The sequence below is a fragment of the Halyomorpha halys genome, unplaced genomic scaffold (assembly GCF_000696795.3).
Source record: "Halyomorpha halys isolate HHAL.00 unplaced genomic scaffold, Hhal_1.1 Scaffold120.1, whole genome shotgun sequence".
In the NCBI taxonomy this organism is placed as follows: Eukaryota; Metazoa; Arthropoda; class Insecta; order Hemiptera; family Pentatomidae; genus Halyomorpha; species Halyomorpha halys.
This window is the reverse complement of record NW_027108251.1, coordinates 773,645-792,892: the sequence shown is the minus strand read 5'-3', so window position 1 is coordinate 792,892 and position 19,248 is coordinate 773,645. Positions and strand designations below refer to the sequence as shown.

At 31.0% G+C, this 19,248-nt stretch overlaps 2 protein-coding genes across 2 annotated transcripts in view; one reads left to right on the top strand and one right to left on the bottom strand.

Moving 5' to 3' along the window:
• The window catches only part of LOC106678026 (low density lipoprotein receptor adapter protein 1-A), a 40,915-nt gene that overhangs the window by 15,414 nt on the left and 6,253 nt on the right, over positions 1-19,248 (top strand). The window lies entirely within an intron of this gene.
• On the bottom strand, positions 4,876-6,294 carry LOC136795580 (uncharacterized). Its single transcript, XM_067046615.1, has 2 exons — positions 5,719-6,294; positions 4,876-5,589 (listed from the first exon to the last, which is right to left on the bottom strand). The coding sequence occupies exons 1-2, from the start codon at positions 6,292-6,294 to the stop codon at positions 4,876-4,878; spliced, it is 1,290 nt and encodes a 429-aa protein (XP_066902716.1).

The following is a 19,248-nucleotide window of genomic DNA, read 5'->3' as shown; positions in this document are numbered from 1 at the left end:
TTTTATTCAAACAAAATTAACAGGAATATCAGTGAACGCGCTCACTTAAAGTAGGAAATGTTTTATTATTTGAGGATAAGGGTTTTATAAACTCCTCTATACAACAATACAATTTTCTTTATGAGATTTTTACATTCTTTATACGTGTCTCTTTATTCAAAGAATAAACTAAATTGACTGTCAACCAGAGATTTGAATGGCCTGAAACTATTCGTTAAGTTGAAGTTCCCCACCATTACTTTCTGTCACGATTTCTACATTTCCACACTACATTTCCTAATCAAAAAGGTCCATTTTTTTTATACATATTTGTTTATTGCATAAATATGTAATGTACAATATATACTATATAATTTTTCATATTCACTATTTATTATTTATCATTACTATATTCAAATTTCTCTATTTTATATTATGGTGAAACAAACCGTAGGGGAAAAAAATCATTATTGAATTAAAATAAAATACGAACATTGGATTGAATAAAATACATACCATTGAGTAACATGACATACTTATTATTTATTTATATTTACATTAATATATGCTTAGTTCGTTTGTGGTAAGATTGGAGTGTTGTAGTTTCAGTGTAATTTTGTATTTCTTTGACTAGAGGGTTCAATGATTTGGTGCAAGACTGGACGAAATCATGTGTTAGGTTATATGTGTAATCCTGTACAGTGTCTATATTTAATTAAGGGCGAATTTTAGATATTCTAGTGTAGTATGCATAGTTATTAACCATTCCGAGGCATTTGTTTTGAAATACTTGTATTTTTTAAAAATTGATTGAAATAATAAAGTTCCATATGGGCAGACACAAGTTAAGGTGGGCTTAGTACCGCTTAATATATTATATGGATAATTTAAATTTTTTATTGAAGTAAATATACATTTGATATAAAAATTTTCTTGCGTTTTTAGAAATGATTTTCTGGTTAAATATAGGCCGTTGTTTTAAGAAAATGATGGGTTCTATTTTCTCAATATTTAAAACTAATCTCCTTTTTTTAAGGTATTTTGATATTTTTTAGCATAAATAAGCATCTTTTAGCTTATTAACAATCGTATCAATACGGTATGAAGAGATTTAAATCGCTGTACCATCATCTAAAAATTCTGCATTAACCTTTTTGAATTTTGTTTAATCATTTTTGAAGAGACTGAATATTATGGGACTTAGAGAAGAACCCTGTGGGAGAACAGTAGTGGAGGGATGTTAAGAAGGTCCCTTATCCAGTTTTCAGGACAGTGCACTCATCTAACTATCTTAGGACTTTGGTCCAATGCTAATAACTTCATTAATTATTCGCTTTCTATCAAATCCAAAAATACTTTATTCAACTTTTATCTGCCAAAAACTCTGAAACATACGCTTCTTTTTTCTGTCCATTTCAAAACCTCTCCTGCGCATGCTTCTGACAGTTCATGGCAGACAGAAGTCTTCGTTGGAGACTTCGTTACCTTTACGTTAGAATTACTTATTGCGATGTTCTTCCCTTGAAGTAAGTGGCCATACGTTTCCTATACATAAATTCATATCGGATAGGAAAATAAGAGTGAAAAGCTTTGAATATTCTTATTCATGAATATGCTTATTTACTTTCGAAGATTTTTATTAATGCAGAAAATTTATGAATAGTGTGAAAAATATTCCAGTATCAACTTTAACAAAATTGACGTTTGCTACATTCACCTACAAATGCGCAAATATATCTTCCTTGGTAAGCCTGTGCTTTTCCTTTAGAATGTTCAGTCAATTAATGATTTCTGGACTATTTTACTGTAGGGTACTTACTTATTTACCATGCTGAAAGTTTTTACTAAAGTATTTTATGATCTTTCTTCTTTTTTTCTGCGTATAGTTTTTAATCAGTGATTTATTATTATTAAATTAGGAATTATGAAAGATGGTGCAATAAGATATGTTTAAAATTATGTTTTAAACAGATTGAAGAAAGTATGTGAGGGTGGCAATGATGAGATTTTTTGTTTGGGAGAAACATAAAAATAATAATTATAAAGAGTTTTAGAGTGTGGACAAAATTGGAATTACAAAATATACATAGTTTAACTGCTCAAGATAAGTTTTACAACATAGCAGATATCGTGATACATAGTGATTGATTGGAACAATTATATGATGGGGATATTTCCATATAATAGGTTCGGTTATGTGATGTGTTTTTGTTGATTAAGCAAAATACATAAATTTAATTGCTAAACTACAAAAACGATTGAGGGTCATACAATAATAATTACTGACTATCCACAAAAACATCATTATTTGTTAAATAATTCAACATTAAATATGTATTTATTCACACTGGTAGAAATGCAATATATAATTTAATATTAATGAAGCTTTTGAAAATAATTCTTGAACACTCCGAAAAATTATTTAAATACACTTTTAAGCTACTTACTTTTCAAAAATTCAAAAATAAGGAAAAAGTGAGGCTCACACAATTTTCGGCTTAATAGTCTGCAGACTTAAATGGGTTGGGAACTACTGTACCTAAATATATTAATTGAATTATTATATGTACAGAAACTAATATTGCAGAACCTGCTATGTACAAATCTTTGTACCTGTTACAAAGCTTACATATCTATTACAAAGCTTTGTTCTATTTGAAATTTTTGAGTGGGACAGCTAATTTTCCTTAACCAAACAGGTGAACATTACCATTGAATGCGTTCCTATCGTTTGTAGAAAAAAAAAAAAAAGAAAGAACTCAACGTGTATATAGATTGCAGTAATTTGGCGTTGTAAACTTTGTTAGCGACAAAAGAACCGACCGGAAGTTTGGAGGAAGTTACCAAGGCCGATGGTATCCAACAATTCTGTCCGCCGACCTCTACATTTTCTGGGATACTTCTTTTGGTATATTTTTTATGTTTTAAAACTATTATAGAGATGATGGTGTGCCGTTTCCTTCATGTTATAATCCAACTAAAAGTCCATGGAAGCCCATTTTCTTTTATAAAAGTGAAATTTCTTTTTGAGCATTCCATAAACCAAAAGCAATATTCGTTAGGAACTTATTTCTATTTCTAATAAAATCGAAAGGGAATATATACGCCCTCTAAACAACTTAAAGACGGCTAACAACTATTAGACATCACCCACGGGTAAAAGATTAAAAACAACATTTAATTTAAATTAGTTATTATAATTAAGTGGTATCTTAACTGCCAAAATCATATATATTTTTATACTTTTTCATAACCATATCTAAGAGGGAAGCTCATGTGTTCATGGAGGAAATGAAAAAAATATATAAATTGCATATTTTACATATTACAGGATCGAGTTTTTATTCGCATATTACGTTCTATAAATCGAGGTACATATTTGGTTCACTGCTATTCCAGCATAATCAATCAAATCAGATTTTGATGAATTTTTATCAGGAATTGTGCTGTAGGATTCCCAGCGATTTTATAAAATGCCGCCCTTACTTTCGCTTAGGCGCAAATAATTAAAATTTCCCGGACATATTTAGAAAATGGCATGTTCCATTAGTGTCGATATTGGCTTGTATAAGTTTTTTTGAAATTTTTACAAAAATGCCGCTTCCACGAAAAGCGAATTTTCTGTAACACATGTTTCAATAACGGTTTATCCTTTAGATTTATTATTGAAAAACTAATCACAAAACTTTAAATATAGGTGATTATTACGTTGCCGATATAAATATGCAGAAAAAGGATAAAGAAATGTTCAAAAGGATTAAAATTAAAAAAATTGAGAAATATTAAGGTAACTACAGTAGGGGCAGACAAGTAGTTGCAACTGGTTTGAGGGAAAATTTTACGCTAGATACTTATCTAAGCATCTGCTGAAGATAAGTTTGTCCCTTGAGAAAGGGAAAATTATAAGTTGTAACATACGTCAAAATGTATTTAATTAATAGTTGATGACTGATGTCATCAAACTGTGCCTTGAATTCCTAGAACAGATTTTATGGAGATATTTTTCTCCATCTAAAAATAATGATCTTTCTCTGTCAAGATCGGAAATGATTCACAAATAGAGCATTACTTAAATATAACCTTTTGTATTTCATCAAAAACTCAAAATAGTAGGAATATGTCAAGGATAAAGTTTTTTATTCTTTTTTTCTCTTGGTACCAATTTATTCACACCTTAAAGGTCTCTGCGCACCTAATGGAATCCTTTTGAACTTGTTAATTGTATCCCTTGAAAAATCAGGACATAGTAGGTATTGGTTTAGAGTCATGCAAAGCGAATGTCACTGGAAATAAACATTACTTGGAGGAATACTTACTGACGAATGAACAAAATGATTGACACCTTAACAAAAAAGAAAGTAAAAATTGTGCAAATTGTAACCTATCTAAATCGTTTTTATCTTTTACAGTTAAAAAAAAATATATACAAAAACAACTCCTGGAAGTATTTGTGAAAATTTAGTTAAACGTTTGCCTATTCCCCTCTGTTTTTTTCGTTGAGTTAATTTTTCTCAAAGCTTTTATATTTATACCATTTAATAACATAAATTAATATCTTGATATAATATTTTAAAAATATTTTAAAACCTTTTATTATTTTTAAAATTATATAAATCGAGAAATTTTTTATTTCTATTTGGAAAAAATTTATCATTTCCAACTAAATTAAAACCAAATTTTAAGTTATCTTATTTTTATTCTTTAGAAAAAATAACTGTAACTATGTGAAACGTTACAAAAATGTGAAATATATCTACATTTACAATTGAATTGTGATCATTTATTATTATTATTATTATGGTCGGTTGTTCTCGCTGTTGCGGGTTGAGTATTTTAGGTGGAAGGCCTAGAAGTCTAAGCACCGTCATATTTTTGTTGATTTATTTTTATTTTTTTTCAAATATTTAAAAATTTTTGCATTATACGTGTAGTGTCTAAGAGAACTGACTGTTGAGCCTCTCTTAGCACGTCTATAGGTACCCCCAAACCATTCATGCCTGCCACTGTTGATTTTGGTATGAAACCATTCTTTGATATTATGAATGGAGTAGTGGTAACACCTTCCAATTTATATATTTTTTTCAATTTTATCACCAATTCCTGGCATTTCCCAAGTTTTTTTCCCACAGTGGAGCTTAAATTATTATCATTGGCGATCCCAACATCAACTTTCTTGTTTCTTTGGTATATAAGGAGGATGACTTGATTATTCTGTCGTACTGTATGGTCTGTAATAATTGATTCATCCCAATATAACCTAAGAGAACCTTTTTTATTTGGGTGGTACTTGTAATAAGGGCTCTTATCTTCAATTAGGTTGTACTTCACAGCCAGAGCCTGATGCAAAATTTTGGCGGCATTATTGTGTCTCTGTAAATATTCAGAACCAGCCAACACTGCACATCCACCCGTGATATGTTGGATTGATTCCAGCGCCACCGAACATAGTCGACACTTATCCGGTGCTGTTGCGTCTTTTAGCACATGCCTCCTGTATGATCTAGTGGCAATTACCTGATCTTGAATGGCAAGCACAAAGTCTCGGAGACTTGTCCTCTGTCTCGGAGAATAGCCTTCTAGCTTTTTGCCATTCAACTGATCTTTCTTTGTCTATGGAGGCTTTGTTCAGTTGGCTATAGAATCTCCCATGCAGGAACTTGCTTTTCTATTCTGCCATTCGTTCATTTTGTGATACGATTGTTGATTCAACACCTTTGCTCAGATTAAGTGCAGTTAAACCTGAGTGCATCCTCGCGATGGCGAGGTAAACCCCTGTTGTTTTTGAGAGAAAGTATTGGCTTTGGGTCTCTTCCTTTTGTGGCAATCTTCTTCAATATTTTGCAAACCACGTCCTCCTTTTCTAGGTAAATACAAACGAGCTTTAGCGGATATTGGGTGGAGGGTCCGTTCTTGTGTGAGAGTTGTCCGTACAAGGCGATCCATCTCCTGTTGGCTTGTATTTGACCATTGCACTATGCCGAAGCTATAACTAAGAGCAGATATAGCCCAGGTGTTGATGGCCTTGATTTTTTGCTTCCCAGTTAGTTGGGTTTTGAGGACTTTTCGTTGCCTAATTTTGAGCATTGTTAGAAATTCTTGTTGCATATCTTTTCGGAATATTTTAAGGTACTTTTGCATACCCAGATATTTATATAATTTACTTCGAGCTTCGAGTTCCTTTATGTTCTCTTCTTCATTAACCAGAATGTTCTGTTTACTAACCACTTTCCCCTTGGTTACATGGAGCACTACACTTTTATCGAGGCCAAATGACATTCCTATGTCTCTTGTAAAAGATGAAACAGCTTCAACCATATTTTGTAGTTGTTCTTTGTTTTTCATGTATAGAGGACCCTTCGTCGTTGATGACAAGATTATATCCCTCCTTATTCTTTCGAAGAATCCTGCTTAATGGAAATAGCACCATGCAGAACCAAATTGGGCTTAGACAATCCCTTTAGTATATTCCTCTCAGTATTTTGATTTGATTGGCCATGCAGGTAGGAACAACTTCCAGCGTAGTTTTCCATCCTGCCATCAGGTTTGAAAGGAGTCTGCTTATATTAATTTGAATTTTGTATATATCTAATACTTTTAGTAGCCAGGTGTGTGGAACAAAGTCAAAGGCCATTTTATAATCAATCCAAGCCATAGAAAGACGCCACTGTTTTTTCGAGACTTGTGCAGCAATGAACGAATCTATAACTAAGAGCTCCTTACAACCCCTAGTCCGCTTTTTGCATCCTTGGTGTTCTATGGGAATCATATTCTCATTTTCAAGGTGTTCATATATCTTTGTCGCCAGAATAGAAGTGAGAATTTTATATAAACCATTCAAACACGTTATTGGCCGGAAGTCTTCAGGACATAGGTTTAATACATTCTTCTTTGGAAGCATATAAGTGATGCCATCAGAGAAACCATTAGGGGGCGTTTGTGTCTCATCAAGTATTTCCTGGTACCCTTTGGCTAGCAACTCATGCAAGCAATGAAATATTTTAATCCAATAATTTTTTTTTCCGTCAGGTCCAGACGCTCTGCAATTTTTCATGTTCCTGACAGCTCCCGAAACATCTTCCACTGATACTGTCACTTCATTCATATCAGAGGTATTCTGGAAACTTTACTTTTGTTCTTCTATCCAGAAGCGCTCGAGGTGATTCCCCGGCTTTTCCCTCACACTTGTCCAGTAAGCTTTAGTATCATCAGGGTATTTGCTCGATATTTTTTCTTTTTGCAGAAGGTTTCTATAAAACTGGCGTCCAATTTGCTTGAACTGCTGATTTTGTTCCTACGGAAAGCTGCCTCACTATATTTCCGTAAACGGTTTCCATAAATAGCTAGTCAGCTAGGGTCAGCCTATCAATTAATTCACTTTCCATTAAGGTGCCCAAGTTTTGTACTACGATTTCATGTATTTTCTTATTTGTCTTTGGTCTTGCAGCTTGAGCGTCCCGGATGTAGTTTGAGATGCCTCCAATTTTTTCCCGTAAGTTGTTTATTCTCCTTTCAAGTATTCTCTTCCATGGAGGCATTTCCCTGCATCCTGTTGGGAGTTTATTTTTACTTTTATCTTTCATTTTTATCCCCAGCCCGAGTGCAACTGTCCTGAGAGCAATATATAGCCAATGAGGGATATCTTGCAGACCACTAATTAGAGAAATATTTTCCTTAAGCACGCTATTTATTATATTTGTTATTTTTAGTGTGGCCTTGTTATACACACTCGAGGTAAAGATGGTCGTTCCCGAAGCGGTATTCCCTCAAGCATAATGTGCTCGGTCAAAAGTGATTGACTCAGTCTAGTTACAATATCCTTGTCCATCTACTTGGTTCTCTGTACCTTTATCACAGGCTGATGTACTTACTCTACCAATTTCTGGACTCGTTCTTGCATTCATCGCTCGATCAGGTGGATTATTAAGAATAAAAAATGTGGGTTTAATATTGTTCATAATATTTTTTTCTTTCGTCTTTTCGATCGATATTTAATGTTCAAAATAAAAATCATTTTAAAAACTCAAAAAATACAATAAATTTGTTTGTTGTATGTACATCTATAATGAAAAAATATCAACATTTTCCATTCGAGTTATCTAATATCAACTTTCTTAACTGTCTACTTAATTTATTTATTAGTGCCAGATCAGTTATATTTGTATTTATATATTTTTTTGGCTTCTGAAAACCGTTAAAAAGTATTAAAAAAAAAAAATGTTAACTAAAAATATTGAAATATTGTAACGATGCCATATTGTTTAATTCCTTTTTGTCCAATAGTCAGTCATATTTTTGTTTTTGTATAATGAAAAAAGTAATTTATTTTTGATTCGGAAGTTGGGTGTGGCCAAAATTAGTATTTTCTCCGACGGTGCTTTAGAACAATAGACCCATAACATTAATTGAATAACAGTTTGAGGTCTATGACACCTTTATGAATCGACATATTGAATAGTGTTGAATAATTCATAGTTATGTTGCATCCGCAACGGTTTCTGTATCCTGTTATAGGATAATTTAAGTTATAACAATAAATTTTAAATTTATATATTGATAGAAGTTAAAATATGTGATTTAAGAGATTATTATAAGGTTTAGGATGGCTTGTCACTGTTGGAGTCTGTTTGAGGTAATCAGCTTCACATAATCAAAGTTTTGGTGCTCATCCGTGGCCTTGATTAGGTAACATTAAATAGCTTTTAAATTTATGTTTTCCATAATCAGCTATTTTTAAAAATATTTATCACGTGCTCTTTAATATCCCTGTGTGAAAAGCTAAATTATATTATATTATGTTATTATTATGTCGTAATATGAAAAATCTGGCAAGCAATATAAAAACCATAAGATATTTTATAGTCAGCATGTTAAAATTCAATTAGCGTTTTAAAATTAATATTTCATAATAAAGAAATAAACATTCATAAATTAAAACACAGGAATTTGGAAAATTCTTTCAATGTGTTAAGAAATTTTTTGCCTTCATAAGAATTAAAAACAATTAAGAGTATAATAGGAAAAAAGAATTAATATACATAAATACTTAAAACAGAATGTTAGAATACATAGAGGAATATGAAAAATATAAAAGTTAATCCACTATAAGTAGTATTAAAATAAAAAATTATATCACACTTTATTTATTTTTATACTTTGTTTCTTCATAGTATCCTCTTTTTCTTAACACTACTGAATTTCCAAAACTTAGGCTGAAACAATTCATAAATTTACTACTCCAAACTAAACTGATTTCCAGCAAGAACTGAACTCTTAACTGAATCAACCTAACATTTTTTTGTCGTGTGTTATTAGCTTTATCGATATTTTTTCAATTATATATAAACATTGAGTCTTATTGGAACTGCGACATGTATGTATGCTGTGAAATCTAATCTCTTGAAGAAAATTCCAATCAATATTATAAGACACAATTTCACAGATGTCTCCTTATTGTATATGTGGGTTCAATTAAATAATGGGTTAGAATAACGTTTTATGTTATATTTTTCATATTTCGGACAGGTGTCAACAATAAAAAAACAAAAAACAATGCAATATAAAATTGCAATTGTAATTTACAATATTGATCAACTATTATTATTTACTCAGGTGTGATGAAACACTACAGCTGAGTAAATGTTTTATGTTCCTAAGTAATGAAGGTAATATATGAATTTTTTTTGGAAAAATTGTTGAAAATAAATGAAGGTTTTATGTGTTTACCTTCGCCTAATAAGATTAACAATCCAAGATTCTTGGTTAATCGCATGATTTATCAGTGAAATTATTGGATTAATTTGCCTTTAAGAATTCACATAAAAAAAAATTGTTCACTATAATTACCTAATTTTTTAACATAATCCCTTCATCTGCTCAAGTTTTCAATTCGTATAGAATAAATGTTAAACTATTATTTGACCCCAAGTTTTGAATCTCTTGTCTTAGAAAGGTTAAAATTCAAAATTCTAGAAATGAAATCTTTTAAGCTCATGGTTGTGGAAAAGGTCCACAAAATTGGAAATGTCCAAGAAACATTCATTAGCAAATTGTGATTTAAAAACTAAAATTAACTTTTCCTGTGTTGTACCATCGGTGAGGCTCCCAGATAGATTTAGTTAAGCCAAATTATAATGCTGTGATAAGAAATAGCTTATGATCTGAATCGAATGAAATTACATCGAAATATCAATATTATTGCTGTTGTTTCGTATTTCTTTTTCAGCATGTTTGAAAATTATCGTTTCGATACGCATCGATATTTTTTTTTTCCATATTTACATCCCAAGCTTAGCCCAAACTCTAAGCTCAATTTTTTTTAACAAAAGGCTCTTCAATAAATTATTAGTTATATTTTATTATTAAGTTAGTTTTATTTTATTATCAATTTTTTATTACGTCCCTAGTTATTATATAGACAAGCCTTAATGATCAATTAAACACCTGTCTCTCCACATTTCGTGTGTGGACTTGTCTGTGGGGATTTCTTTCGAATGAAATATTGGCGAGGAGCTCCTCAGAGGCTTTTAAGAATCAAGAAGAATTCATCAAATGATTGATGTTGATCTGAGAATTGGGCTGTCTGTAGCTCAGGTGGTTGAGGTACAGGTCTTTGCAACCTGGGAATTGTGGGCGGTGCCGGTTTGAATCCGGCCTGTGGAGTCGAATTTTTTTTATTTCTGTCATGGTCGCACAAATGAAAACTTTAACTCCCACCATGGTTAGAATAGGTTGATTACCTCAAGACAACCCCTTCCCCTCCCCGTATGTTAGAAATTACATGGAAAAGGGCCATAAAAAAATATATAAATAAAGACGCCAGAGAATCACAATTCGAAATTTCTCGCACGATTCACTTTTGACAAGTGAACAGATACATTAAGATTAAGTAGTGTTTTTTCTTCGACTATTATTATTATTGGTTTTAAAATGTAATGTTTACCATCTCGCATTCAATCCTTACAATCCAAAATCCTTCGTAAAATCCTCAATGCTCCTTACTTTGTCACAAATAAAATCATACATAAAGACCTTAATGTTCACTATGTAACTGATCTAGCCCAAACCAGATATCACTCCTTCCATTATAAACTCTCTAACCACTCAAAACCCCTAGTTTCCAATCTTGCATCCTCTTCCATTCCTGACAATCCTCCAAGGCTCCTGAAGAGAAGATGGCCACGAGACCAGCTAATGTAAAATGTCATTAGAGTGCTACCAATGGGTAGTTTCTCTACACGCCTGTAACACTACAATTTAACTTAGATCAGATTTACTAAATGTATTATAATGTACAGTTGTAAATAGCAATAAATAAATATTAAAAAAAAAAAAATGTTCCCCGTAATAACATATTTGTTGTTTAATTGGTTTAATGGTCTTATCAATGGCATATTTTTGTTTTTTGCTAGATGAATATGTATTCAAAATAATGAATGATTACTTCTTATTGTAAATACTGAACTAAAAATCTTGCCTAAAGTCAAGTAGTTGACATTTTGAATCCTGAATTCGAATTGGCTGTAACATGGCCTTGCATGTAAGGACATCCAAATCTGTCCTGGATGTCCTCAAAATACAAATTTATATGTGACATGTGATTTATCAAAATGAATTTTTGTAAATCGAATATTCAGTTTAAGAATTAGAAAAATCCCATCATATCCGATCCTTACAATCCAAAATCCTCCGTAAAATTCTCAATGCTCCCTACTTTGTCACTAATAAAATCATCTATAAAGACCTTAATTAACCGTACCTGAAGACAGTTAACACAGTTTTTGTTGGTTACAGTTAACCGATCTAGCCCGAATCAGATATCAATCCTTCCATCATAAACCCACTAGTTTCTAATCTTTCTTCCTCTTCTGTTCCTGATAATCCTCCGAGGTGACTGAAAAGAAGATGGCCTCGAGACTTTCTAATGTAAAAATGTTATTAGAGAGCTAATAATGGGTAGTTTCTCTACATTCCTTTATCAATCTTATAAATCAATAATCTTATATGCAATTTACTGGATATATTGTTATGCAATTACAATTGTAAATGTCAATAAATAAATAATAAGAAGAAAGGAACAGAGTTCACGCAAGAAACTTTCTAGTTAAAAGAAACACTACTGGTACTTTTTCTGTACAAATTAAAGGTGAACTCTTTTAAAATGAAAAAAAAAAATTAATTATTACTTTTATATTTATATATTTTAATAGTTTTAGGTAATCTAAATCTAATTCAAATAAATGAACCCGTGAGCCCGAATAGTTTTAAAGATTATGTAAAAATATGCCACTATTAACCTTCATGAACCGGACGTGGTTTTAAATATAAAATATAATGACACATTCTTCGGATCGACTTGAGCCTATTAATTTCAGTAGATAACAATTCATTTAAGAACTTCTTTCTAGGATTCGTAAATTCGTGTATGGATGGGTATGATAAATATTTTTGTGCATTTACAACAGTTCTGACAAAGTTGATTACTTTCCGACTTAGGAGATAACATCACTCCAATTATGATTGTGTACAGTATCGTTTTGCGAGACTTGGTTATGTCGACTCAGGGACCTTATTGTTTTGGAGCCTTCTCAATAATAGTAATCTTATCAGCAATAATTATACCTCTTTGTCGAATACTAAGTCAATGAACGATTTCATAGGTTCTACAAATATGAAAGCCGGTAGCCGGTATAAATTTAGACCTAAAAAACTCTTATCGCATCGGTCTTTTTTAATTATACTTGAGATGTGTCTGCAATATTATTAATCTCAAGTACTGTTGTTGAAAAATAGATTGCTGTTTAGCTGGCTACTTGTTTAATTAATAGATCCGTCAATAAAAGATCTAGCATTCCTTCAGTCTTCTAATTGGAAGGAAAATTAATTGTATCTTTGGCCAAATTAACATATCATTTTTCACAAATAAGAGCATTCGCTGTGCATAAAAGACTGATCCATTGGAAGATGCGATTTATAGCTGAGGGAGTAAAGCGTCTGCATTACGACTGCAGCGGTGCCGGTTCGAATCCACCCCCTCCCTCCCTGGTATGTCAGAAATGAGAGTGAAAATTGCTTATATCAATTTCAACAAAATTTTCATAAGGGTATGTCTGATGACTTTACAATGACTCGTAAATAAATCATCTTTATAAAGCTTTCTGAAGTAAAATTAATTTTTAGAATAACTATAGAAAATATTAATTAACTTCCTTGATCTCTCCTTGCTGGAGCAGTAATATAATTACAGAATCACTGAATAAAAAACTAAAACTAATGGACCATATGCTAGAATTGAATAATAAAATAATGTGAGGGAGAGTGGGGAGAGTGAGGGAGGGAGGGAGGAAGAGGGAGAGGGAGGGAGGGAGAGAGGGTTGTGTGAGAGAGAGGGGAGAGAGAGAGAGAGAGAGAGAGAGAGAGAGAGAGAGAGAGAGAGAGATTTTCAAGTATTCACCCATTGGTTTCACAGTACAATTATTTAGTGACCAAAATCTATAAATGACATCATTGGGGTACTGTTATAATTTAGAGACTAAATCTCTAGTATACAGAATATGAGAAATTTTTAAAACATATTCAGTTAGGGTAGATGCCTGGTAGATAATTTTTTTTATTCATTTATTTACTCTTATTAAATTTCTGAAAAAAAATAATAGTAATATGAGATTAATGTTGTTCAGATGAACTTCTCAAACAAAGTCCATCTCAAGGCTGCTCACGGACGCATCGCAATAATTTATTCTAATTAACTCATTAATAATTCTTGGTAGTACTCACACTGACCAGTTAGGTAGAGTTCATCTGAAGTTTCATTCAGAACTCCTATATACTATTCTATATATCTTATGAATGGATTTCAAGAATAAACACTCATTTCAATCAGTCGTTATTGTGATTTTTATGCATTAATCATCATACCCCCGTTTCATACCAAAAGTATATCGATATTAACCCAGGAATCTCAATTAAATATATGTTCAAATCAAGTTGCAATGGTTATATAATTCATAGCTAATCTCATATGGAGAGAACGTTAGATAACCAATGTCAATGAAACTATTTACTTTATTTAAATACTTGGTTAAAACATATGAGACAAATGTTCGAGATTTCTCGCCAATCGACTCTAGAAGCTCAAAAATAATTGAAAAAAAAAATATTTTCGATTGTTATGAAAATTCATGAGAAGGCCAAGAGGAAGACCACGCATTTCCTGGGAGGAGTGTGTTAAGGAGGTATTCATGAGGCGGGATATGGACTGGAGTAGGAGAAGGGAGATGGTCCAAAACCAAATTGTAACCTCACACTGTGCAAGCGGTAAAGGGGATACAATTCTTATGATGATGGAAATTCATATTTAAGTGTTGTTGACGTAAGGAAAACCCTTACCAACAATTTTTTTAGTAATTGAAAAAAAATATATTATTGCTAGATTTGTGTATTTTTTACACATTTTGAGTTTTTACTGCATGGTTTTGGGTTTTAACTGCAGGAATGCCTTTATAATATTTGTTAGGGAAACACAAATGAAACCCATTGCATGTAAAACTACCGGATAATCTTAGTAATCTTAAAAGAAAGTCCTTTACTAGATACTTTTTGCTGCTAACTACTCAGGAATAAAAAAGAAAAGTCATCTCAGATTATTCCTTTATACCTCCTTCCTAATAATTTCTGACATAGGGGGGAGATCGGTTATCTACTGAGTACCACTCAGTTCTGCATATGGTAAGGGGTCAAGTTTTCATATCTTGAGAACACCACAGAAATAAAAGTCGACCTCCGAACCGGCACCGTTGCACAAGTCAGTTATAGTTGGCGCTTTAACTCGCTCAGCCACAAACCTCTGTTTTCACTGCTTACTATCCACATATTATTAAATATATTTCTGTCTATCTCAAACGAATGTTATGTATTCCATATGTAATAACTATTACTTATTTAATTAATTCGAATAAAATATCTGAATCAAATAAAACTACTTTTAGTTTCGTTATCATTTCACCTCCTCATCTAGTTCACCTTGACACAGCATGACTCGCTTCTTAAACCGAAACAATAGATCCACTTATGAAAAATTTATTCTAATTTTATTCTATTCCAATCAATATCTATTATCTAAGCTTTTTAAGATCGTAAATAGGATATTAGATCATTAATAATTCATTTTAATTATAATTTTATGTTAATTTATAATTTTAAAATAATCAAGAATTCTGCTGTCCCACGATTCTTTATGCTCAGCTTACACGGCCACTATACATGTTCCTTGGAGCAACAACATAAGAATCCAAATTCATAAGAATTAATTTAAAAAACTAAAACTTAAGATTTTTAGAAACGAGAGGACATATCGCTCCTTCAGAAGAATAATGAGGAAACTATAAAGTTTTGTGAAATTGGCTTTTTAGGGTTGGCAGAATCAAAAATGCATTTCAAAATCGACATAATTTTACTTTCAAAATTCCTTATTATTTTGTGTAAAATTATGCATAATAATTATAAGAAACATCTAGTAATTGCATTTTTGAACCCGTAAACACAATTGAGTCAATTTCACAAAATTTACATTTACGTCATTATTTTTCCTAACCAAGGATATTTAGTTGTGATATAATAAAAACAATAGTTTAAGGCTTCCCAGAGTTCATTGTTTGTTTTTTTCAAGTAAAAATTTAATCATTGACAGACATTACAATGAAAACAAGAAGCTTCTATAAATGGATATTAATTTTTGTTTTCCCAAGCTATAAATACAATAGTTTTCCATAGTATCACTCAAAGAATATTTGTCCCCTATTTGAACATGTATTTTGAAAAAAGCATTACAGATAGTTTAATTTTTTTTTTTTTATAAAAATAAACTACATCGGAATATGGAAGTTTGTTGTTGTTTAGTCTATGGTGTGTGAGGTTATGATCTGATAAACCTTATCAGTTTATTGCTTTTATCTTTTCAAACAATATCACACCACTTTTGTTTGTATATTTCATTAATCATGAATGTTTTGTGTAGTTCGAAATTAATTATATAAAAAAAAAACTTACATGAAACTCCACAAAATTTTAAAATCGATCGAAAAATATTTTTTGAATAATTTATTATAATATAATCGAAAATTTATTTTTATCTCTTAATCCATATTTTGTATATCTGATGTTAAGGCAAAAGATTATCGAAAATCCATCCTGTACTGTCAATTTTCAATTAGGGAGTAATTGTCAAAATTAACACTAAATTTTTCAAACAATTCCATCTAATAAATTACTATCTATCGATTATATTTGACTGTAATTACTAATTTTTGTTAATTTTGTTCAGCAATTAAATTTTATTTTGGTCCACTATTTCGATTAAAGTGGTTCTTCAAGCAGTTGCAGTTACTAATCAAAACGGTGATTTAATTTCTGCAGTTTAACAGTATAATAATTCTAATTGTGATAACAATCACTTTATGCCCAATACTGTTGTAAACCCATATCATTTCAAAGTATATAATTACCTCTAGCATAATCCATCAACGTAAAATAAAAAAACACCTAATCAACGTTAGTAAAATCACATAAGTTTTCTTACATTTATTGTTTTTATTATCATTTATGTATGAAACATAATTCCCAGAACTATTCAAGAAAAAATTGACAATTCTCCTGTCATTTTCTCTGGTATTTTGATTCTAAATTGTTTGTTTGCATCTTTCGACATTAAATAACAGAAATATAATATAAGAATGATATATTATCAATATGAGAAATAGTTAATTATAGGAAACAATTATCCTTTACACAGATATCCTACAAATCATTGCATTGTATTTTCTAATAATTGGAAATCCAAACTATATTTTTTTTTATCATATGGGACCTAATAAATTATTATTTATTTTTCAGTTCAAAAGATTATTATTTATTTTTTTCAGTTCAAAAGATTATTATTTATTTATTGAGAAATATTACAATCTGCCACAACCTTAACCAATGAGTAATAATGATAAATGGACACATTTATACCAAAATTTAAAAAAAATAAATAAATAAAATATGTAAGTAAAGATAACTTCTATATGAGCGCATCAATCTACACTAAAGGGGGAGCGTATGTAGTAAGTGATAGTTATATGATGCGCGCACAAGAGAAAAAACATCTTTGGATTTTGTATAATAATTTTTGTCTACCAAATTTATCAGATTTTTAATTTTTGTTGATTCATTGTTGTTAAACCACATAGTAACAATTAGTAGATATAAGTGCTCACCTGATCTTTAAAAAATAAAACCTGCAACAAATGATTGATACTTCTTATTCCTCTTATCTAAATGATTGTAATATCGTTAAATAAATCTCAGTATATTAATGTATCCCTGATAAATTCAGGTTAATTATTTGTCGATATCTTTCATACCATTAATTTCCGTATCTCGCGTAACTCTTCAGAAAGAATTTTTCTATTTAACTTTTAACAGTCATTGATGAATTACTAATCCGTAAATAGCACTAATTTGCAATTAGTTCTCATTTAAAGCTTTATCCATAAGCCTATACTGAAGATAACAATGGATACCTCATGATTACAACTGTATTATAAATATATACAACTAATTGATATATCGAATTGACGATCTGTTTCCTTTCAGTTTTGTATGAACACTGCAAGTTAGTCGTTTGTCCAGATGTTCCACTTGAATAAGTGGAGTATTATTAAAGGATACTGTGGTGCAAGTCATAGGTTTACGACGAAGATTAAAAGTGATTTGATGGAATTTATTTTAATCGTCCAGTTCTGTCACCTTTCTTGGAGGGTGGTGTGGTGATGTGGTTTGGGTTGTTTGGTTTAGAGGGTTTGGGATGCAATGGATGGATCATTATTCACTGATAGCAAATATTTTTCATCAATATCGGTATGGTGAGAGCAGTATTATGATGAGTTGAGATATCAGTTGCATTGGATATACATTTTTAAAATAATTTTAATCAGAATAATTAATACGAATATTCGCAGTCGTTAATTTTGTATTTGTCAGCACTTAGATTTAATTTCTATTAAATATTGTTAAAATACAATATTCAATAAACATTTTATGTTTTCCAAGGTTATATTGATGACCCAATATCATCGGTGTTCACTAATGATGACCTTGTATTGATTTTAATTTTTATTTTGTGATATGATCATTTACCATTTTTCCTTTAATTATTAATAATTACTCATATGTTCAGCTAAACACGGGTTTGGTACCACTCTGCGTTAATTTTTTATTAGTGTATCCAACTGCTTGGATTAAACAAAATTGGTCAAAGGAATCAATTGTTTCGTATTAAAGTTTAATGATGATTACTTAAATTAACTAATTTTAACATCCTTTACCTATGGTTGGGCTTAGCGGAGTTGTATGATGAAGTATGTAGTTTTTTTGGGTTTACAAGAAGGTAGAAGATTGCTCAATTAAGAGCATGTGCTCTAATAACTTCATGATTCTCCACCTCACAGACAAGGAGAGGGTTCAAGTGTTCGTTGACATTAGATAGTGAAGTTTTAATCAACTGGATGAGTTGCATCAAACACATAAGTAATTCATTGTAGAAAGGTACTTTGGATGGTGGTCAAGGAAAGTAGACGAAATACCAGAAAAACCCTGTTTATTAGTAACGAACGTTTCGTTCCACTTTAAAAAGCTCCATAGCTAAATGAGAACAAGATACAAACATTATAAAATATTACAAGACTTTTCAATATCATAACCTAATAATAATTCAATATTCATCACACAAAAAATCCTTCATGAAGCCCTGCAAAGTGGGGTGAAACCCTGGTTTCTAATAAATAGCATTTTTCTATTGTTTGTTTTACTTTTCTTTACTGCCATATTAAATTAAAAATAATAATAAATAACATTGAATTATGGGCAGACACTTAATTATACGACTTTTCTACGTAAAACAAATTATTGATATTTAAAAAATAGAATATCAAAAATAATTAAAATATAAATAAACTACTTTTTTTTTATAGGAATATGGCTAGAAATAAATTATTTGTTGTTTCTTAAATGATAATAGTCGCTTATGTAAGCTTCTGCCCCTAATTCTTTTTTTTTTCGGAGTCGGAGGCACGGCTCTGGTCTTGGATCCGACGGTAAGTTTGGAGAGTAATGACCTCGAATAGGAAGGTGGGGTGGAAAGGGAAAAAAACGAAATATATGAAAAATGCATCCCTTTCCTTAAGGAAAAATTCCGCGAGACCTTCGGAGAGAGAGTTCACCGTGAGAGGCCAA